Source organism: Antedon mediterranea, chromosome 4 (assembly GCF_964355755.1).
Source record: "Antedon mediterranea chromosome 4, ecAntMedi1.1, whole genome shotgun sequence".
Lineage (NCBI taxonomy): Eukaryota > Metazoa > Echinodermata > Crinoidea > Comatulida > Antedonidae > Antedon > Antedon mediterranea.
Genome location: NC_092673.1, coordinates 874,852 through 899,890, shown reverse-complemented (window position 1 = coordinate 899,890; position 25,039 = coordinate 874,852). Strand labels below are relative to the sequence as shown.

General features: G+C 32.5%; 2 protein-coding genes across 2 annotated transcripts in view; both read left to right on the top strand.

Annotated features, from left to right (window-relative positions):
- Positions 1–25,039, top strand: part of LOC140046095 (fibroblast growth factor 8-like) — a 251,885-nt gene that overhangs the window by 182,621 nt on the left and 44,225 nt on the right. The gene's annotated exons all lie outside the window — the stretch shown is intronic.
- Positions 240–20,875, top strand: LOC140046088 (cilia- and flagella-associated protein 46-like). The gene is made up of 20 exons (XM_072090606.1): positions 240–320; positions 1,032–1,165; positions 1,316–1,447; positions 3,209–3,273; positions 3,625–3,913; positions 4,981–5,075; positions 5,505–5,684; positions 12,197–12,296; positions 12,545–12,643; positions 12,980–13,170; positions 14,016–14,112; positions 16,393–16,524; positions 16,802–16,922; positions 17,260–17,392; positions 17,753–17,908; positions 18,071–18,209; positions 18,897–19,030; positions 19,638–19,850; positions 20,070–20,310; positions 20,620–20,875. Exons 1-20 carry the CDS (start codon positions 272–274, stop codon positions 20,788–20,790), a joined length of 2,871 nt encoding a protein of 956 aa, XP_071946707.1. The 5' UTR covers positions 240–271; the 3' UTR covers positions 20,791–20,875.

The window sequence follows — 25,039 nt, the reverse complement described above, 5'->3', positions numbered from 1 at the left end:
TTGTATGTACTATCCAAATTGTAATAATAATGTCATAATAATATTATTTAAATTTATTTTGGTCCTACTAAACATCACACAATAATCTTGTTCAATTTTTATATGTTAATATTTACAAAATTCTGCAAAGAGTAATTTGTTTATCCGAAAATACATTTTAGACACTAATGGCCCACCCTATCACCAGTTACCTTGGTTGCAAATATACTACTTTACGAAGCTTGCCCTTATAGCTAGGCCTAGGCCTCAATTTATTATGATTTAATGTAAAATGGATAACAACATCCGACAATTATTGGGTGCAGCACAATTATATGGGGGTATGATTCAATTTCTTTAAAAATAAATAAGGAGGCTGTATTCTAGGAGTAATTATAGGCCAGTATTATAGGTTAGGCAGGCCTAGCTAGGCCTAGCTAGGTAGGCCCTAGGCTAGGCCTTACCTAGCAATAAGGGTGTACATCGTGTTCATCATGTTACATTCCCTACCAAAGTCTGGTGTTATGTAGTAGGCCTAGGGCCAGGCCCTAGCTAGAGTAGGCCTGAAGAGTAGGATTTACCGGAGAGAGTGTAGCTAGGCTGTAGGGGGCGCTAGGCCTAGGCCAAATAAAAACAAAAGAAGGTGTAGGCCTAGGCTTAGCGAAGTTGCAGTCGGATTGATTTCTAAAAACTCTGGAGTTTGATGTTGGTACCTTTTTCAGTCACCAAAACACTGGTGTGTCTCCGCAGTTCGCCCTCCGGAGAACGTTCAGCTGTTTTGAACTTGAGTTGCTTGATTTTACCTTTCACACAAAAACACTGGGGCGTCAACTCCGGAGTGTCTCCGGAGTTTTGCTTTTCGTGTGAAAGGGGTATTTATTAAACATTTGAGATGTACAATAGTTCAATCAAGCCAGAGAAGGAACGACGAAAGCAGACAAACCTGCTTTTTTACAGACATCTTAGGGGAGAAATTTTTAAAAAGGCCTTCTCCTTCCTTTTTTGAAAAAGGCAGGACGCTAAGCATATTTAAACATTTTTTTTATTAACAGTTAATGGCGAAGGCTCCTTCTTACATCAGGCTTTTGAACAGCTCAAAGCAGCCTCCGATCGCCGACCTTCCAGTGATGGACCAGAGCCTTGTGGTCAAGATCTTTATGTCCAGTGTGCTGAAATAGCTTTACAAGTGAGTCATCTGCTTTTTTTAATGCTCTACTTTGACAATTACAGAAATTGCCAAAAATGATAAATTAATTATTTTATAATTGTCAATTTGTTCCCATCAAAATAAAATTTTTCAAGAGATTTTTTAATTTTTGGTATAATAATTTTGCAGTATGGATTAATTGAAATGACAAAGATATGTCTTGATATGTATCTGCATCGTACTCCACCATCCAATCAATTTCTTTGCCGGGCTTACCTCTGCCATGCACAGCTTCTTGCCCCAAAGTCTGCAGAAGAGATTGTAAGTATAAAAAATGTTTATAATTAGACTGTATATGAAATAAAAAAATAACAACTAGACATGGAACTCGTCACTTGAGGACGAGTTTGGTTATCCGCCCGCAACAAAACGTATCTTGCGTATTCAAGTACTCATTCAAAGTTAAAACTTTTCAGTTATGACTTTTCCAAAAAGTATCCTACTCAAATTTAAAACTGCCCTTTCGGTGTAATAACCAAATACATCATTTTATGTAATTGGTTTCCCGTGACGGGATTTGAACCCGGTACCTCTGATACCAAAGTCGGTTGCACTAAACATCGAGTCATATGAGCACCTGCCGAAGAAAATCCGAAGAAAGCTTCCTCGTTCATTCGGTATGTCGTGAACCCCTCGATGCAAGTTGATTATTATATACCGAACTAAATCATAATTTTTACTATGATAAAATCTTCACAAATGTTAAACAGTTACATATTATGAAAGAAGTGCATACTTTCAAGTTTTATATATTAACATGTGAAGAAAAAAGATAAATTTTATGTTTATTGTTTTGCTCTTTGAAAATGTTATTGTTGGTTTGATTGTAAACATTTCAAAAATTATATTTAATAATCATGCAAATAATGTATCCATAAAACAAGTTTTAACATTAAACACTATAGTAAATCACACCTATGATTCATACACTGCAAGAAAATAAAATAAAAGATGGGGGTAACTTTGCATTCTGATGAACTGTATCGTTTTTAAAAGTAGACATATTTTGCAACATTTTCACAATTTTTTAACGTTTTCCGTGCGCAACCAGTCATGTTTAACGTGCTCGTAGAACGTCATTTCGAGTTGACTAGTGAATAAAATAACGTTAAATTGTTAACCGAAGTTTGAAAAACACAAATCGTCCAAAAGAAATGCTCATACGTGTTCCCTGCGCCGTGCGCGCATAAAAATGTGCGCACCTGGTGGCAATTTTTAGAACCCTTAAAATGACCTGAAACGTGCTCTAATTTAATCAGAAATTGATTTGAAGCATTTTAAAATTTCAAAAACGCCGTTTATGCGCACACTTTCTAATGTTACATGCAATTTTTAATCCATAGAAAGTTAGCGCATGATATAAATTAAACTTTTGCTAAGTTTCAATTAAACATCTTATTTGGATTTTGACATATGTTAAATACGCGAAATTCATAAAAACGCGCGAAAGTCGCGTTGCGCAATTGCAAACGTCGTGAAAACCTTCGCTGCACAACTTCACGTGAATGGCGATATGTTGAGAAAGTTACGAAACGTTATGTTTGCAAGTTTTAGAGATACGCGTGACACAAAATATTACAGAAAGAAAGAAGAATAAGAAAAAAAAGAAGAATATGATTTCCTACAATCACAAGGGGTTATCCAGCAACTTCGTTGCGGATAACCAATAACAATGACAAATTTGGACAAAAGTAAATAAAATGGCATTTAGACAATAAATCCATATTCTATTGTGTATGTCTCTCACTTTTCAACCTACAGTAAAATTAAAATAAAGAAATAAAGGTTCTATGACTTTTTTAGAATTCTTTAATAATTTCTGAGTTGTGGTTAAGTCTACACAGGTTTACTCATTTCCAACGCCTATATTTCTAGTAAACAAACTTATTATGAAGTTGCATTGCATAGTTGCCCAAAAGTGAAACAGATTTCTACCAATAATTCACATGACACTCACAATACATATATTGTGAAATAGTGTCACTTATCTCATTGTTTTATGATTTGACCTTTTTTTTTCAGAGTCAGTTAGACAAAGCTAATGTGTATATCTTGAAAGCCATACAGTTTGCTAAGTCAAATTCAAGGTAGTATTATACAATCATTCACTTTTATTGTAAAAATCAATTTGAGGTATAATTGTGTCTAGATAATGTTGTATATTTAAAAACGGACTGCTGTTAATAAATTGCTTCTATGTACTACTATAGGACACATAGTCCAAACGATATGTTTTACAAGTGATTCGAGGTGTATTTGTGAGAAAATGTATTTTTGAACTGGATTTGTTTTTTTTTTTGTATGACTATTTTTTGCAATGTATAATTATATGTTTTTATTTCCTAATTATTAATGTTTCTGTTTCAGTGTAATAGTATTACTAGTTGCATTACTCAATACTAAAGCAAGCTTAATACAAATCTTGTTTCCATTTCTAGGTATCATTTTCTAGTGTTCAATGCATCCGTTCTTTACTGGCAGTTCTGTCGGCCGTTTCTCAAGCCTAACTATCGTCAACACCTCTCTATCAGCCTTCACAGCGTTGTTAAAGCACTAGATGATATCGATGACAAAGACTATGAATGGAGAGCTCAGTTGATGTTGGCGCTCATCGAGTGTCATGTGGACGCTGGTAGAAATAAAGAGGCAGGAGAAGTGAGCAAAGCTGCAGGGGAGTTTATCAAGGCTAATGTACCTGGCTTGTATAAGCAAGTGCTTCAACTACAGGTAGGTATCTGCCTGGTGTACATTAATAGAGGAATTGTGTTGTTGAATAATTGTCTTTTTTTTTATTTACAGACATAAATCTAAGCCCACCATTTTACCAGTTAAGGCAGCGGCTCAAACCAGGGAGGTATAAAATTGTATACCTCCCTTCTCCAACCATAGCCAAAATAATACAAATTCAATCAGTTTTGTGGATGTGATTATATAAATATTTTTTATATTTGAGGAATATTATATTCAAGTTTTAAAAAATAGAATAAAAACAAATTTAGTGTAAAATAGTGTCACTGATATCATCATTAAAACTGTGTGCTAATTCTCCTACCTTACTACACATGTGGTAGTAGTATATCACATTATTTTGGGAGATATAGTATTTCCAATAAATTTGAATTGACTACATTATTATAGTATAATTATAGAACCTGGTCATAAATCTTAAAATTTTGACATTAAATTTATCTCTGTCAGATCCTTTAGTGTCTCTGATGATAATAATAAATATTCTTTTCTCACTTTTTAAGACACGAAATAGTAGAACTGAAAACTATTAAAACGATTTATAGCTAGAGTTGCAATTAACTATACCCTTTAGAGAATTATAAGATGTCTCTAGTGAATAGCTACAAGTGGTTGAATAGACAGTAATGATTTAGCAAGTCCAATCTGTTTGCTGTTGGTGATTTGTATTCTTTATTTTTAAGTTTTTATAGTAGATTTCTATTTATTCAGTTCCGATGGCTTAATTAGAGCCACTGGCTCAATCATGAATTAACCATGTTTGGCGGTGGTGGTTCCAGGATTAAAGGATAAAAATGGTGAAATGAAGAGCTGAGCTTAATTTTATGTCCTATCTTTTGCATTACAATTTCCGAGATTTAGGAGGAGGGGGGGGGGGGGTGTCCGGCCAACTGAGTGCCACCTTGGACCCTCCCCTGTTTGGTCAGTTTTACACATACATGTTTGTGGACAGATTCTACCAAAAACATAGATTACTCCAATTAAAACACTACCTTTCTGGTAAACTAAAAGTCTGCAACTTTAACCACATTTTGTTGCTTTCATAGATACAACACCACCTGGTGGAAAGCAGTAAAGTTGCTAAAGAGATTAAATCTAATGGTGATCTTACTGGATATTATAAACTTGCCCGGATGAAGTTGTAAGTTCTCAATTAATAATCATTTATTAAAAAATGTAATCTGCTTGTACAATTGGTTACTTCTGCTACTCTCATTCCTGAGGACAATCAAAGAATATGGATCGAACCTCGAGAATCTCAACGAACCACAAACTTTATATCAGATATAACAGAGCTTTAGACACGACAGAGCTTAATAATTTTAAAATGTTAACTGTACAGCCAGCTTGTTAATCTCTACCAAAACGATATCTAATTTTATTAAGATGTTTCTATTTTTATAGCAATTTTAACTAATTTTTAGTCATTTGTAATACATTTCATTTCAGTCCTTGACTGTCGTTTTGTAATATATTTTTATATACCGAATAAATAAATAAATAAAATTTAAAAAATGGTTGTAATGGACCGCCAGGTTAAAATCAGTGTTTTGCTTACAATCGTTTACAGATCTCTTGAACAGAATGATGTCCCAGATGTAAGAGGTAGTTTAGAGCGATTACTTAACCAGTTTACCCAGGACCCTGACGAGATACGTACTGGTGCGACCTCAAGAGCATCAAGTGTCGCAGTGGGGCGCAAAACACCTACCGGACCTGCGCCGCCAACTCCAACGTCAATCGAAGAAAGGTAAGTAATAATTTAAGTAATAGTTTATGTGTATTTTGTAGCATCAGGGCATTAAGAACAGAAGCAGCAAATACTAATTTTATATTGTATGATCATGTAAATTAAAAATCTCCTAATACTAGAAACTACTCAGTAAAATATCTGATAAGTGAAAACTCTTCATTAACTGTTTCACATTAACAGTAGCACAAAATGATAGCTGCATTAGTTGTTATTTATGTGTTTCTATCTCGTTATATGATTATATTATCTTTATACTTTGTAGTAAAAGCACCTTAAAATCACAAAAAAACGACTAAAAATAGTTACATTATTGCTTGTGTTAAAAGCAGGAAATTAATCTACTGTAGGTTTTTATTGTTGATAATTCTAACGTTCTAGCCTGGAGAAAAGAACAGTTGGTAAATTAGTTTCTTTACTATTTTAGCTCGGTAAGCGTTATATTTCATTCAGTTTACAAATTATGACAGGATAGTTCCTGTGTTTGAACTGAGCTAAACGAGTTGAATGACCAAGCAGTAGATAAGTCGTAATGCTGTCCTGTGCCACACTGCCTGCATCTCAAACAATAAAAAATGCCTTTCTGATAACAAAAACAAATACATGTTCGTCGAAATTAAGATTTTTAGAAAAGACACTCCATAATCCGAGCTCAGTTTGAAGCAAGCAACGACCTCAATCATTTACGTTTAGTTATCCTAGTTGTATTAATCTCATCTTTGTGTTTTTCATAATTTTTTTTTACATCAGTAAATCTAAATCGGCTGACACTTCACTGTTGATGAGTCTTGTGAAAGTGGCCAAAACGGCCAATGAAGTGTAAGTTGTATTACTGCAGCCAAAGTCCCTACTTTATCTTTCACTGGAGATTGCACTGGAGTTTACTAAACAATGTATTGTGTAACATTACTGAAGCCAAAAGCCCTAATGTACTGTGTCTTTCACTCTATGATTTACTAAACAATTGCACTAAACATAATAAAAATAAACTCTACTATTTGCACACACACTGATCTGGTTTCACTTGGTTTAAACACATACCATGTATCTATGATGAGTTGTCGTGATAAAATCCTGAAAAAGAGAGAGAAAAAAAATCTCTGATTTCTTTTATAGAATTAGTATAAAAAGTGTATAGACTTGAACATTGTTGTCCACATTACTTTATCACATCTTTATTCATTATGATTTTTTAAAGTGTAGATTAAAATGTTAATAATAAATGATGAGCATTATGCCTGCTGCTATACACTTCAATACACTCTGTGTAAAGTAATACTTGAGGCTTGTTTTTTTATGACCTTTCGAAAAGTGGATTTTACTTTTTATTGATGTTTACATTCATTTGATTCATTTAGTAAACTTCAAACAGTTCATGATTTGCGTCAGCAACAAAGCACTGCGACAAAAATATATATAATATAATTTAGATACAGTAAGAAACCCTAGGCCTAATGATACCTACCCCTGTAGGTATAGTAAGTTGTCACAATTAATAAGTAAGAAACATTGAGGCCTGGGGGATTTGAACCATTGACCTTCAAGTTACCAATCAATGGTGTCATTTTGATTATAATGTTATCATTAACCCTCTGTCCCACGACCAATACCATTTTAATGATACATGTGAAATACTACAGCATAATCAAAACTGACATTATGACAAAATTGCGAAAAAACGAATTTGAGAAAATTGATTATAATGAAAGTTGTTGAATACTAAAATTGATTCTTGTAGGATAATGAACGAATGAAAGAGCTTTCTTACATCTTTACTGTTTTTTGTTTATTGAAAGTCATAAAGGTTTTAGCATGTTTCATGAAATGCATATGGTTTTGTAATAGTAAGGAACAGCAATTGAGTTGTGATGCTTCGTCTACACATTATCAATCCACATTTGTAACTAGAACCATGATTTAAACATTAATTTTAAAGAAAGAAGTGTTATCTTCATTTTTTATTTGATGACATCATCAAGTGTAAACATTGAAATATAGGTTGTTCACATAATATCACCATGCATCTATACTATCCTATATTATGTACACACCATACTTTTCAGGTCATATGTACATCAAATTTATGTGCACATTGCGGTCACCTAACTCGTCCAGTTTGAGTTTGAAAAGAAATCTGTACTATGATGCTATCAAACTAGTTTGACCAAAAAAATGTGATGTGCCCAATATGGTAGTAATATGCTATAGTAGTGATATGACATAATCATGTCCATATGGGCACATCACATTTTGTTGTGACATAAAGTTTGATAGTGTAGACAGAGCTTTAGTAGTAAATATTCTCAATGCTTTTGTTAAAAAATTATCACTTATTAATAATTGTTTGATCTATAAAAGTATTAATTTTCTTTTAATTAATTATATGTCTAAATGTGAAATAACAATTTCATTTATCTTTGTTTATCTAACATTGCAATCTTCTTAACCTTATTTGGGTTTTTGTGAATTAATCTAATGTTTAACATGTTGAATGTTGTTTCTAACTATAGCATTGACACCGGTTCACACACATTCAGTGAAGAGAATTCAGATGATGATGATGATCTTTCTCCAACAATATCTGAGTTGTGAGTGTCCCACAACCTTCCCATCCATTCCTTAAAGCTCTCTCTACACTATCAAAATAATTTAACAAAAAAAAGTGTGATGTGCCCAAATATGGTAGTGATATGAGATCATCATGTCCATATATGGGCACATCACATTTTTTTGTCACCTAAAGTTTGATAGTATAGACAGGGCTTAAAACCTTCCCCAGGCTGTTTATAACAATTAAAACTCTCACCATGGACAATACAAATTTCATCTATTTTTATTGTGGTACCAAAGTGCTGTCTTTACCAGTTGATGATATGTGCATATACCTTGCAAGAACTAAAATTATTGTTTATATTTCGAGGTCTTTTAATTGAAAACAGAATATTTCCATTCTTTTCCCTCTTTTTACCCCATTATAATATTTTATTTTAATATTGATTAAATATAAGATTCAACCAAGATACAATTTTGCTGTTCACCAAGATTGTCAAATTGAGAAATGATTTATCTATTATATTACTACTGATAGCACACTGTGATATTAAGAAAAGTAATAATCTCTTCACTGTTTATTCTCATTTTATTTCCACACTATTGGATCTTTTCATTGGTCAATTACTAATAATATTAATATAAATTCAAGTGCAGTGAATATTTAAATTTTCTTATTTCAATTGTGGTGAACAAAAATAATTTCATTTTGGAAATGTAGCTTCATTTCTAATACTGCATAGCATGCACTATTTTGTACCTCTTTCATACTATACTCTGATGCTTCTCTAAAAACAAAGGAAAGTAAAGTTTGTGTAGAAAGACCTTTATACTGGAGTTTATAGTGGAACTACCATGGTCATATTTGTTGAGAGTATGAAAAAAGGTACAAGATAAATATTGTTTTCTTCTTGGCATAAACAGCACATACACAGTATATACTGAAAATATAAAATACTTTATTTAATCAAAATCAATTTATTTATTCTTACCAATATTATTTTTGTAATCATAATGAAATCATTGTATCTGTACTTTACTAACCGCTTTCATGCTTTTTGTGTTAACCTTTGCTTTGCTTTATCCCATGCTGCTTTGCTAATAGGAAATCTGCTGTAACTAAATGGAAAACAACATCGGTAGTTCCTCCTACAAAGAAAGAGAAGTGAGTCTTCATCTAAATAAATTTGATCAATTTATTCAAAAGCAGAAGCGTTGCAGCAATAAATTTGTAGTGGAGCTGTAGCTTGGTGGTTAACATGTTTGCCTTCCAATCCCAAGGTCCAGGGTTCAAACCTGCCCTAGTGCCAGGGTTGTAACTCACAACTCTTTCAACTCCACTCCCTAAGCCTCAAATGAGACTAATAGTTTATAAGCATGAATAAATTATAAATTATAATTATGATAAATTATAAATCCTGTAATTTGGTCGAGTTAACCACTGTTGGATGCGTATAACTACAATATCAAAAAGAGAAAAAAAAAGCTTGCACTTGTAAAATAAACTATAAAAAAGTGTTTTCACTTTAAGCTGAATTGGAAAAAAAGTATAATACATAATAGAATTGTTGACTATCTGTCAGTCAGTATAATATTTAATTGCAAAAGTACTCCTGTCCACAAAAAATCTGTACTCACATGCCTTACAAAACTTAGCTTAGTTACACCATCTTATGCAATGCATGTCTATTTTGTACATTATTAAGGTATTATAATCAAGAAATTACTATGATATTGAATTGCAAATATACACCTGTCCACACAAAAAAAAATCTATGTTTATACATACATAAAAAATAACTTAGTCTTATGCAATGCATGTCTATTTTGTTGTGTTGTTTTTTAGTAAGTAGTAGTAGTATTACTATTATATTATATTTTGATTATTATATTTAAAATCCTAATGCAATATATATATATATATATATATATATATATATATATATATATATATATATATATACGTTAAGTCTGGAAAAGAAGTAAAAACTACAGTTTGGTCTCTACAGGCTTGTTTCGTGAGTTGTGCAACTCACTCATCAGGAGACTATAATGAGAACAATCAATTACAACGTTTCTTATAAGCACTACTTGTAGAATTAGCATTTACAGGTGATATGTTTTGGAATGTCAGCTGTTATGTAACAATGCTTTCTTTCTGTGCCGGCAGGCGGACACGAGTTTGTTGCGTTTGTTTAATGTCGATAATTCAGGGTGGCGGATGATAAATAATTTCTCTTTGAGGCAGAGGTTGCATTTTTTGTTTGCGCTACTATATGCTTTAGCAGATGCCAAGATGCGCCATGAGATTGAATAGTCTGTGTTGTTGTCCTTAAGTGTCCAAATATGTTTACTGAGTTCGGTTGAGTTTCTAGAACGTGTATGACGGAATGATGAGGTGTGATTTCTGTATCGTGTTTTAAAATCATTTTCAGTGAGTCTGATATAAGTTTCCGAGGTGGATTTGTCTTTGCGTGTAACTGTGGCTTGGTATATTACAGATGATTGTAGGCAATTTCCGTTTAGCGGGCATGTGTTTTTCTGTCGGCAGTTGCATGTTTTGATTTCTTGCGTGTTTTCCATGGATGTTGTTTCGGGCTGGTTGAGTATTCTCTTGTTGTGACTGTCTATTATCTGTTTCATATTGTTCATACAACTGTAGCTAATCTTGATGGTGTTTCGGTTGAAGATTTTTCTTAGTTTGTTATATATATTTACTGTATACAGTATATAAATCCAAAGGCAAATTACTGAAAATAATGACAATGCCGTGGGTATCATAGGCTGGATCTCAATGGAAATACAAAATAAAATAAGCAAAAAGCTAAATCAAACGATAAAGTAAAACAGCCTTCTGGAAACACTTGTCCTTCAACATATATTTGTGTTCATATATATAATATGTGAACATAGATATAAGTTTATTATATAATGATATCAATATATTAAGGTATCTATATACCACGTGGAAACACCGGTTCTCGTCAGATCACCGAAGTTAAGCAACGTTGGGCCTGGTTAGAGCTTGGATGGGAGACCATCTGGGAATAGCGGGTGCTGTATACGGAGCTGGGGTCCCATTAGGCATTTGAAATCAGCACTGCTGACTCTTATGGCAGCCCCTGCATCTAGTATCTGCCACAGACCTCTGGTCAAGGTGGGCACTGGACGAGAGAAGCCCTTGATCAATATCAGGACCAATCAAGGTGCTTTAAACATTCCTGGCTTTGTTTGTATCAAACCTGTTAGTGGCGGTAATTATCGCTGTTGGTTTCGATAGAATAAAATAAAAAATAAAATAAAATAAAAAAAAAAAACATTAATAATCATAACTTAATTTCATTGCAGAATATAACAGATTGCAGAAGCCAATGGGTACTAAAACTGACTTAAAAAAAGTTTAAACAGAAAAAGAAATGTAGTGTAGATGTAGTTATAGTATTAGTAAAGGTTAATTAGTTCCCTTTAGGATGCAAGTTAGCTACCAATCACAAACGACAGATTTTCTGATTGTTACTTGTTCTTGTTTTATATTGAATGTTCGTCTTGTTGCATCCTGTTGCTATCAATTTTATAGATTTTGTACACAGTTATATATTTCTTTTTTTTAAATACCATTTTTCTAGAATTTGAATTGAATCTAATTTATTTCACTCAATAATAGGTTCTGTAATAATCAATATTTTTAATATTTTGTATGTCATTCTCGTGCCTTGAATTTGATATATATACTTCTGCTAGGCAATTTAGCACTACATTATATTGGCATATACACAGATCATGATACCTCATACGTTTTACTTTAAGTTATTACCTACATTCATATATTCATTAAATCCAACAAAATCCAAAAATAATACTTGTAACAATAACATTTTCTAATCATAGATGAAAAATTACAATTATTTTTTTGATTGATTTTTTCTACTGTAATCATTATTTCTTTTCATCATAATGTTTAGGCCATTATTGTTGATTGAGTTATGCAGGCTTTGTTTGGAACAAGATGAAGCTGATGTAGCTAGTCGGACTATTACGGCTATCAAGACATGCCCGATAAAGGTAAGTCTAGTAATCTTCAAAATTAAGCCTACTATCTATAAACAATTATCCATCTGGGTATTTAGGCCAACCGTCGTTATTTAGGCCAACCAACTTTATTTTGATCAAAATTTGATCGATTTCAAAAGTGTGTCATTTTTTATCTAAATTTGCTTTCCTAATTTTAAACTGAAATTAATATACTCAAAATTGTATGCAGTGGTTTAGATAATATTTTATTAATTATACTATTGAATTTCTTTTTGCAGGAAACTAGAGTATTGCTTGAATTGGAATTTCTTGAAGCAGAAGTAGTGGTTCGTAACCTAGGTGACAAGCAAGAAATGTACACCAAAACGTCAGTAGAGGTTAGTATACAACCTTACCCAAGTTGGAAATTGTTAATATAATTTATCTGTTCGGCCTATGCCTATTGCTTACCCCTGGCAAGATTGTACTTAAAATATACTAATAAAATATTATTATTATTATTAATTTGTATCTAGAGAAGTGCCCTTAGTAAATGGAATAAACATTACAGGTAATGAGTTTGCTGGATCATCATCGGGATGAATTTAACTGTGAGGAACAACTATTGCAAGATTATATTTATTTTTTTTATTTCTCCGCAATTTTTTTTTCATTTAACATGAGATTGAAATATAAGAATTATCTACTGTAAATGTATGCATTACATGTTGCAGGTTCGATTGCAATGTATTCATCGCCTAAATGAGGCCATTCAAAACGCAATTAGACACGGTGACCCAAATGTTGTACAAGTTGGCTGTACGACAATGTGGAATGTCTGTTTACCGCTGTTACAACCAAACCTGAGACATCACGTCAGAAAACCACTGACGCTAATTGCACAGGCATTGGAGGCAATTGACAGGTATGATTTAAAAAATTGGCCGATTGGTGAACATGTGGACTTGTAAGATAAATGATTTGATGTGACTTAACATATTAAATACATCAAAATAAAACGTATGCCAATACTTATATAATCACTAATTACGTGATTATAGGACTGTAATTTGTACCTGTCATTTACAATTAGTAGAATTGGAACATGTGATCACTTGATTTGATTTTTTTTTTATTCTAAGTTCGATGTCGATTTGTTTAAGGTTATGTTTGTAGGTCATAACGACGTTCATTCGTATTTTTTTTGTTATGATGATAATTATTGATATTTAGGTTGATCGATTGGCTCTGATTTAGTTCATCAATAAATTTAGATTTTCTTCGAGTTTTATGTTTAGAGGCCATAAACACATTCATTATCTTTTTCTTGATATTGATTTTATAGAGAAAAAAAATGAAATATGTTTAAAACATAATAAAATTGGAACACAAAATTTTAGAAAGAAATTTGAAGATGCATCAAGTAATGTTCTACACAGTAAAGGAAGATGATGTTGATTGATGATATGTACTGTACATTCTATAGAAAGGAAAAAAAAGCCATAATTGTATATTTATATTGTAATTGTAATCAGATATAATTTTAATCTGCTATCACAAATACCACATTTATTTCAGCTTGTTTTAGGAGAATTGAGAATTTTGTTTCATATATTTTTGTCTATATCCAAGTGCAGAATGTTAGTTTAAAGGAAGAAGTTATTTAATTTTTTTATTAAACTTTTACGCATTTTCTGCATGAGTATTTGAAGTGTCATATTAGATGGGTTACAGAATTTGCAAAAAGAGGTATTTTATTTTATTTTTTAGTTTGTTGATATTATTGCGATGTGAGATTCACACAGAACTGGCACGGTGTGAGGAGGATAATGAACAAGTTCAGGTTGCGATGTCACATCTGAAAAAGGTAGGCCAATTCCTTAACTCTCGCACTGGGCAGTGACAAACCACTTGATTACTCAACCATCTCTAATATAAAACATGACCATAATTCTCTTTTGTATCAATCTGATATATTGCCATTGGTCATTGTATACTGTAGGTACAATATAAAATTCTTGTTTACATTAGAAGGCCAATTAGCCAAATATGTTTTTAGGTTCATAATATGTTATTTCCTAGAATGTAGGATCAATTACTTTTCTTTAGGCTTTACAGCTCATAAAATATTTTTATCTCAAATTATTCAACATATTGTGTTGTATGTAGGTTTTAGTTTATGGGTTGTTCGTAGAATGTGTAATAATAATAATAATAATATTTATTGGTTACTCTCCTTTAAAACGGAGGAACACTCTCGTAACAAGAGGTTTGACCCATACAAAATGTTTACAAAATAAATTCATACAGTTATTACGATATATTATAATGGTACAAAAAGTTAATAATGGTTCACAATTACATAATATCAAGCAGCACAAATTCTACTGACTTGTTAACAGTAAAAAAGAAAGAGAAAAGAAACAACAATTATTGTGTGGTGAAAAATGGTTTTGTACTACTTTCTATGTTATTTTGTATATTTAGTTTTGTATTAATTTGATGAAGTAAGAACAGTTAAGATTCTGTTAAGATTCTGTTAAGATTCTGTTTGCTCCTGGTAAGTTATGTATTTCTCACCTCCTAAGACTGACAATTCCATTGTTAATACACTTTCTAAATTTTCCAAGTTTGATACCAAGGGTTAGAATGGTATCATTATTTAAACAGCTGGGATACCCAAAGGCATAGGCATAAAAACGTTTATAAAAAATACCTAAAAACTTGAAAACTTTGTAGCTGCTTTGTAAGCTACTGTACATTACAACACAAACCTTTGCTATTTGTGACTTTAACATGACACATATACTGTAATCTCCATCAATTCAAAATTCTAATTATTGACAATTTCCAATATTAGTAATATGAATTGCTCAAGGTTTAAAAAAAAATGTTTCCATTACAAATTAGCATGGATTTTCAATTTTAATTACTAACATTGACTGTAACAAATTACTGTTCTTTAGATGTATGTTAGGCCTACATTAATATGTACAGGTCAAAAAGTCAAACATTCTTATAAAAACACTTTCATCTAAACAAGTAAACAAAAAAGTATGAAAACTAAAAGCTCTGTCTACACTATCAAACTTTAGTGCCTATATATGGACATGTTGATGGGGAACCCTTTGGAAACCAGCCTTTGGGCTTAAAGGGTTATCCCATGCTTTCCATGTTTTGTTTGTATTATTTTATGTATTTATTTTCATTCATATTTTATGCTGTTTTATAAATTGTACTGTTCTTGGAAAGCAATAAATATTACTTGCTTACTATATCACTACAGTATTAAGCATATATCTACCATATTTAGGCATATAACTACCATATTTAAGCATATAACAACCATTTTTGGGCATACAACTACCATTTTTAGGCATATCACTACCATATTTAGGCATACAACTACCATTTTTAGGCATATCACTACCATATTTTTTGTTAAACTGGTTTGATAATGTACGCAGAGCTTTTACAATGTTTTGTATTGTGTTAGTAATAATCATGAATCATGGTTTCATTTAAAAATTCAATACATGTATGTGCTATAATACTGTACTTAAGGTTACCGACTACTTCATTCAATACATGTATGTGCTATAATACTGTACTTAAGGTTACCGACTACTTCATGCAATACATGTATGTGCTATAATACTGTACTTAAGGTTACCGACTACATAATGCAATACATGTATGTGCTATAATACTGTACTTAAGGTTACCGACTACTTCATTCAATACATGTATGTGCTATAATACTGTACTAAAGGTTACCGACTACTTCATGCAATACATGTATGTCCTATAATACTGTACTTAAGGTTACCGACTACTTCATGCAATACATGTGCTATAATACTGTACTTAAGGTTACCGACTACTTCATTCAATACATGTATGTCCTATAATACTGTACTTAAGGTTACTGACTACTTCATGCAATACATGTATGTGCTATATACTGTACTTAAGGTTACCGACTACTTCATGCAATACATGTATGTGCTATAATACTGTACTTAAGGTTACCGACTACTTCATTCATTGATCAACCAATCAATCCACTCATTGTTTATTGTCATTGTATAAAGATCAGGGTCGGTAAATAAAAAAATTTATTAAAATTGAAACATTTTATTTGTAGGCAATTGAGTTGGATGATGGGGGCCAGTACAACGAGAGATTGCAACACTCCCTTCAACAACTCAACCTCAGAGCTGAATTATACCAACAACCTGAAAGAATGGAAGATCAGGCTGCAATGATTATAGAACAGGTAGATGATAATGTACCAATTCAATGGTAATATAAACTATTTGGGCAAGCACTTTGGGCAAGTGCTTAGGACAAGTGACACTTCAACTATTCTAAACATTGCCAATCCAAAAACTTATTCATTTCACAAATTTAAATCACCGTTTTGGGGCTAGGCCATCTGTCTGTTGGGTCAAAGCTGGAAGGTGCAGCTTTCGGCTAGTTCTTAATTCTGCAGTTGGTGAGATACTTTACTTACCTTTCACATATTTCTATTAAAGAAGCTTTTGGTTTTATAGGCTCGTACAAGTGCAGAGTCGGGCAGCATACAAATGAAGCGTTCTCTACTTGTCAGAGCAGGCCAGGCACTTTCACCAGATGCATTCTTACACGTGTTGGATAGTGAGAGTGAAACGAAAGGTATGTATTGTTAACAGTCGCTATCTTTAAACACCTTGTAAGTTACAGTAACCAGCATAAGATAAGATAACTTTATTTCATCCACAAAACAAGTGGAAATAATGGTGCTTGTCTCATTCAAAGATAAAACATAACAGAAAAACAAATAGCAAAACAATTCTATCCTAAACATAACATAACAAAACATAACATAATACAAAACAGAGATTAAACTAGGAACGTAGATCGTGTTGTCGTGTAGTCTTCTTGTCATTTAGCCTTTTCTCTTGATTGGTGACATATTGTGGACATTCTTCCCAATTTAAATTAGTAATTTTTGTTTTCTTATTTGTCTTAGTCGAAGCAGGAACTGGACGAGGTTATCAAGGTATCTTAAGTACCTTCGGAGCCAAGGCTAACAATTTTATCAATTGTGTTAAGAAACTTGATGGTCATCTGGAGAGGCTGGGCAATGAAAATGACAGAGAAAGGTAAAGTGTTGTACTAAAGTAGTAAAGTAACAACTTCTATCATGTTTACTATCTACTGTCAGTGGTTTTTCCGTAATGCTATGCAAGCTTGACAGTTAAAGTAGCTTGCCATTGTGTTTTGTTTACCATTCACATTTCACTAAAATTAGTACGTATTGGCAATCAAAATTTACACCAACTGTTGTAAATTAGTTATAGCTTTCACTCATCAAAACACAATTTCCTTGAATTAAACAAATCTTCTGTCTGTTTGAAACAAATTTTAAAATTGAATACAGAGCTCATAAAGTTTACTATATAATGTGAAAGCATTTCTTCACATAACAAATTTAAATAAAAGTGAGGTGTAATTTTTTTTAGAGCAAGACTGTGGGCAGATATTGCCAAAACAGCACGTAAACAAGGGGTATGGGATGTATGTCGTGTAGCATCTAGGTACTGCTTATTGTACGATGACGAACGTTGGCAAATGAAGCGCCCTCAGACAGCTGCTAAACCAGAACCACGCAATGAAGGGTTAGGAGATCTTGCACTTTCTACAATAGTCTAATAATAATAATTTAAAATTTGATTTAATTATAAAATCACTTTATATATAAATAATAACAAAAAAGATTAAAATAAAAAAAAAATTAAATCAAAGTTGAATTATGTAAAGTTTTATTTATCAAAATATAGTATTGGAGAAGAAGCACAGACAGTGCAACGTAGAAAGACTGGCCTAGCTGAACAGACGATCACTACAGAGCCTTCCACGCCACACAGTGACAAAGACCTGATACGAATGCTTGCTGAAGTCTACTTTTTAAATGCTGAGGTTGGTACAGCAATAATACAAACTAGAGCCTGGTTCCCACTAGGACATAGATGCAAGACAAGTAATTTGGCCAATTACAAGTGAGAGTTAGAATTCATTGCTTGTGCTTGCATCCTATTGGGAACCAACTTTACTGTAGTTGTATTATATAATTGTATTTGCTTTAGTAAAATTTGAAAGCCTAGAATATATTGTTGACCACAACCATAATCATTCTGCTGTCCTCTTGCATGTGCAGTTAATAGATAGATGAATAGATAGTTTCAAATCAAATGCATCAATCTTGTTACATGAACTGATGAAATTCAATCAAGCAATGCATTGTTGTGTCTTGTGCCTTTTTACCTGTATATCACTAGAAAACGCATATATAAATCCATGTTCTTTTGAAATAAAACTTTTTAAACATTCAGTAGTTCAGTAGTCATGGATTTGCTGTTGACATTAGGCACTGGATGGTCCAAGTGACAACCAATGACACATCAGTTGACCTGACCTAGGTAGGTCATCAGTCATCACCAATCAAAAGCTCCCTATTTGACCTGACCTATGTAGGTCTTCATTCATCACCAATCAGAAGCTACCTATTTGACCTGACCTAGGTAAATCGTTGGTCATCACCAATCAAAAACTCCCTATTTGGCCTGACTTAGGCTCCCCATTAGTAATGATCTGTATTACTTTCAGGCGTTGATTCACCTTCTTCAATCTGAAGGCTTGAAACTGAACACTAAGCCAATTCCGCCAGAAGATAAACGAAAACATCCAAAAGGTTATGTGGCAAAGAAGCCAGAGGACGACGAGGACTGGATTGCTTATTGGTATAATGGACATTTTTTATTAATCAATGAACATTTTAAGAAATTAATAGTAGTACTCAGTTAAACCTCTGTAAGCGGCCACTGCTTTAAAAAGCCTGTTTGTTCTTTGCAGAGTGAAATTACTATTACAGTTGAACCTCCCGTAAGCGGCCACGCTTATGATCGCTTATGGGAGGTTCTGTCTATAGGGGGCCAATATTATATATGGCTATGCACGATATTTACGGGAGGTTCAACTGTAATAGTAATTTCACTCTTCCCTGATTAAACATTTTAAAAAAGACAGTAACATTCTGAAAGTAAAGGAATGTGATGCTCATTTAATGTTATAGACACGTCCAATTTAAAAACAATTTTGACTGCAAAAGGTCTTCTTAGGGAATGCCGGTGTTCATCTCTAAAGCCCTGTCTTCACTATCAAACTAGTTCGACAAAAAAAACGTTCCCAAATATGGTAGTGATGTGACATCATTTTTTTGTTGCATAAAGTTTGATAGTGTAGACATAGCTTTACACATCAAAGTATGTCGGTGTTGGTCAAACAAATATATAAATATGGTACATGCATTTTATTGTACATTAATCATTTGTTTATATTTTATGTTAGTGACTGGATTAGTTCCCTGTCCCAGTTTGCAACTACACACTTCCTCCGTGCGGCTGAGCTCGGTTGTGCTCTGGGTGAGCCTTGGATTGTATGCAATGCTACAACCTATTTATGGAACTATAACAATCATCTTTTGGTTGAAGGTCGGCATAGGGAACTTATTGAAACTTTCAGTAAGTTGCTTGAGGCTTTGAAACAAGTGGGACATGCTAGGTAAGTTTTATATATTAAATATATTTTCAACAGAAAGAACTTATAATATATTTTTATAGTTTTAACTGCGCACTGAAATAGATAATATTTTAGAAATGATAAAGATGATGACATCTGTAAGGGTGAAAACTGTTCAAACTACAAAATCTTCTGCTTGATTTGCATACATCTTAGTGTTAGACCACTGGAGATTTTAGGAAATTTTATTTTTTTTTACAGAGAAACTTGTCTTCTTGTCAACCTTTGTAATGCTCTTGCAATCGGTCTTACAAAACATTGGATTCCAGTACAGCCTAAAGACCAGCCTCCTGAAACGCCTAACAAAGCTGTTAAAGATGGAGGCAGCAGGAACGAGAAGACGCCTAGAAAGGCAAAGAGCGTGGCTAGCCACTCCAGTGCCAAAGGCAAGGTGTTGTTTGTGGATGCAGAAGCACAGGATGACCTGAAGCGTGCTCTTGAGGTAGATGAAAACAATATCTCTATTTTTATTTTTGCATTTCAACATCTGATTATTGAAAAGGAAAGATTATAATATTCAACTCAGAAAAGTTTGTTTTTTATTTTAGTCCCAGTTTTTTTTTTACAAATTGTTTCTTGTCCAACAGTCTATATGCATCTTGTTATGGTTTAACATAAAGAAATGTATACAGATATTATATAAAACCAGATGAAAACATTTTTCAAAGTCTATGCACTGTGATTTTAAATGTGATTTTTTTTCGAAGTCTTTTTGTTGAATATTCTCAAAACATTTCTCTTCACATTGCAGGTATGTAATTATGGCCTTGAAGTAACCAGTGGTAATAAACACTTGGATGTTGTACCCATAAGTGTTCGCCATCATCTCTTAGCAACATGGGTGCTGACCAAACAACTTCTACTGCAACAGATGAACAAAGGGCTAGGAACGGACGATGAGGTGTGTGTACAAACTTTCTAAACACTTCTTCCTTTTCTTTACAAATTGAAGTTTTATGGACATTGATGAAGGATAGCTTTGAAGCAAACACATCCTAAAGTTTGTTTTGCTGGTGAAATGTCTTTAACAAAATATCTTGCATAAATTAAAAATGGCTGCCAATTACAAACAATTAAATTGCATAAGAATTTAATATAAAGTACAAATTATACACATGGAATTTCAGCACAAATTTTGTTTGCAAAAGGTTACATGGATACTAATTCTTACTTTTATTTTATTTTTATTTGAACCATATTTAATAAGGGTGATCCATCCAGCAATTGCTGATCTTAGGACCATCAGAACAGATACAATACACAAAATAAAACAAAAACAGAGAAGTGGAACATGGAGTAATAATTACTCCATGCATGGAAATATAGGCTAGTGTGTCGCACAAAAGACAATAAATAATAAATATTGATATTATGAACCACTGTCAGAATAGCACATACTTGAAATATTTAATATACTGAAAATGACCTGTGGCCAATTGTAGTGACCCAATTCTAAAAAGAAAAAATGTATACCTTTAGTTGGACAGTGTTGTACTCAACTTTCTGTTCTCCTTTATATTGTAGGGGAACAACAATGGACAGCGACCAATGACCAGATGTTTGGTTGCTTTGGAAATGCATACCTTAAGTGGTAATGGTATATTAGAATTCAAAGAACAACCACCCCTGAATGAGGTAAGTTATTACTGTAGAGTTTTGTAGCCTAACAGTAAAGGCTGTTGTAAAATTGAGGTAACTTTGAATATATTCATTGTTAAGGCCAATTTACAGAGACTAGCGGTAACGGTAATAAAAATATGGAATCTATGTTATTCCTTATGATGATTTTACACAAGTGGAACGTACGGGCGGTTTCTGCTCAGGGTAGATAGATACTCTACGTGGGACAAGCTGCGCGTTTTTTCTGCTTACCGTTACCGCTCATCTCAGTAAATTGGCTTTCAGTTGGCTTGTGCATTCAAACAATTCAGGTACCATCAGCTGCAATTCAAAAGTATCATATTCTTGACTTTAAGCTTGCAACAATGGTGGAGCAGTGTACCTGGTCTGAGCATTTGGTTGAATTACAAGTGTGGGTTCGAATCTCGGAGCTAGCATACAAATCTAACAATCATCCACTGGTGGTAAAATCTACAAGCAAAGCTTTACAATTTGATGCCAAGACGTTTGCCAGCAAAGTCAAAAAGTTGGATAAGTACGTCATTTATTGTAAAATGTATGTCAACTCTCCCAATACTGGACACCTTTGGGCTGGCCTAATATGATTTTCTGGACAATATGGTATTCAAAATGTGTTTTTAATTTTTAAAATAAATTTGGGACCTTTTGGACATCAATCATCCTGGTTTTGGGAGAGTTTTCGGTTCAATTATTTTCAAAATAGATGTATTTGATAAAATACCTGTAATGGCATTTAATCTCATTGACATGCATGATAATTGTATACAGAGCTTTTTAGTATTTTTGTTGCTCTTGACTAGAATAATTGCAACTTAATGAAGATATGTGTTTGTGATTTTGAAAGAAATAGAATATAGACGTAATGCAAATACTGAGATGGTAGTATTGTAAACATCAAATGGTGGGGTGGGGGTCATAAACTTCTCTTTAATTATCTATTCTATAACAATACATCATATGAACTTTGATCTCGACAGACATAGGTACATGGTTTGGCAAGAGATGTTAAGTTTTGCTAGCTGTGTTCATGGTAAGAGTCTCGTCAACAATATGTATGGCAAGAATAGCGTCCGTCGATCTGCTTTAGAAGCCTTCTTGGATTCAGCAAGGTAGGTAGCATTGAGATTCAGGTTTTTGCTTGGTCAAAATATATATGGATTCTTAGGAAAGCAATGCGAGGTTTTCACAACTTGTACAAATGATTAATTAGTTTTCAATCACTTTCAACTAGTTGTTAAAGAAAAGAAATGACCAATAAAGTTATTTTTGAAATGGCTTTAGCTGTAGGTCTGCTAATAAGGTTATCGTAAATAGAGTGGTAAGTGCATGATGTGAAGAAATTGGGATCAATGGCGCCACCACCAGTATATCAAGTTTTTATTATACGGTATTGCTCTCAAACCCTTCCCATCATGCATTGTGCAATGACGTTCCTCGCAAAATCAAGCTATTTGCGATACACCTTATGACTGTATTAATTAATTCATTGGTCTTATTTCGATCATAAAGATTAATACAAGCTAATCTTTACTATTAAAATCCATGCCAAAACTTTCTTTCATTTGATAGAGAACTGCAATTTTTATCAATACCTCTAAATTAATTTGACTGAAGAAAATTTGACAAGATTTGTATATGCATATTATTAGGTATGGGCGACGGGCTGACAATTACGCCTTGGTAATCAGTGCAGCTAGACACTACTGGAATACATGTTTGCCTTTGGTGTGTGAAGTCATTGAAAGAGAACTGCTTATGGAACCACTCTACATTCTGTTAGATTGTATAACTGCTACATATCAGACAAGGAGTATGGTAAGTTTAACATGTTTCTTTTAGCAATCGTATTGGTCCATGCAGTAATGACAGGAGCTCAAATACTCTTGTTTTATTTCTTTATGTCCATAAGGTGTGGAAGAAAAGTAAAATAAACTGAAAAAGAGATTGATGTGGTACAGTCATTAAAATGTTTATCTTATATAAACCACCTAACCCTAACCTTAACACCGGCATTTTTATACACAATTCCATATTAATACCACAATAAAGTAATAGTTACTTATTCACAATAAACAATAACAAATATTGCTTCTTTTTTGCTTTATTTGTTTCATTTCAACTACAACAAAAAACATATAATTAAATCAAAATTCTTTTAAATTTCATAATAAATTCATAATTTTTTTTTCCCTCAAAAACCCTTATATAAATAAATTTCAGAATTAGAATTGAGAGATTACCTTAAATAAAATGTTCTTTTATTTCTGATTTTTCCTTAATTTCTAACAATTGTTTTTTACACTTTTATAATTAATTTTGTTTACATAATCTTTTCTTAATCTTTCTGGTTTTTTTTTAAACACTTCTTCTTCAGTTTTTAATCCAAATGCATATATTCAGTAATACCATGTGTTCATTTTATTATTTATAATTTCTACAAAAAATTAATTATTTCGAAAGGTACCAAACTGAATATTCTAGAACAACTCATAGTTAAATCCATAATATCTAAACTTTATATTAGTGGATTTATTCAAATTTACAGTTAGTTGTACTCTCCTTATTCTTTTCTTTGTTTTTCTGATTTTTCTCCCTTTTCCTTTAAACTCATAGTTTAAAAAAAGTTTGTTACTACCATGCTAAATTAGTGCACAAAGAAAGGCTTAAGAGCAACAACAAAAATCAACCAAGCATTACCTGGCATGACCTATTCTTTGCCATTGCCGCCTACTAACCTACAATCAAGTAATGATTTATAATATACAATATAATACAGAACATAAATTAATAAATATAATTGTTTGAGGAGGACGCATTAAGCTTTTAGTTTGGTCCTCCAGATAAATTAATATATATTTAATTTAAATTAATAGCTTAAATTTATTAATACTATTTATTTTTTCTACCAGAAACAAGTTAAATATTGAAATATTGTTAAACTATCATTTTTAATATCATCAACAACAACGCACCTGGTAATTGATACGAACTGTCTATTTAGCAGTTTTTTTTACTAAATTAATTGCATAAAACGAACAATTAAATATCCAAATAGCATGATGTTAGCCTGTAGTTGATTTTTTAGTAGTAGTTTTTTTATCATGTAAAACCTACTGGTTGTCCAGGCTTAGTTAAGTTATAATTCTTATATACATATGATGCGCCCTACTGCATGGAAACATTACTGTTTCAGTGGATATAATATACAATATAATACAGAACATAAATTAATAAATACAATTGTGTGAGGAGGACGCATTAAGAATTTATTTTTTTTACCAGAAACAAGTTAAATATTGTTAAACTATCATTTTTAATATCATCAACAACAACGCACCTGGTAATTGATACGAACTGTCTATTTAGCAGTGTTTTACTAAATTAATTGCATAAAACGAATAATTAAATTTGTCCAGGCTTAGTTAAGTTATATGTACATCTTATACATATGACGCACCCTACTGCATGGAAACATTACTGGAAACCGTGGATTGCTCATTCTTCTGATAATACAGGATTCTTTGCACATA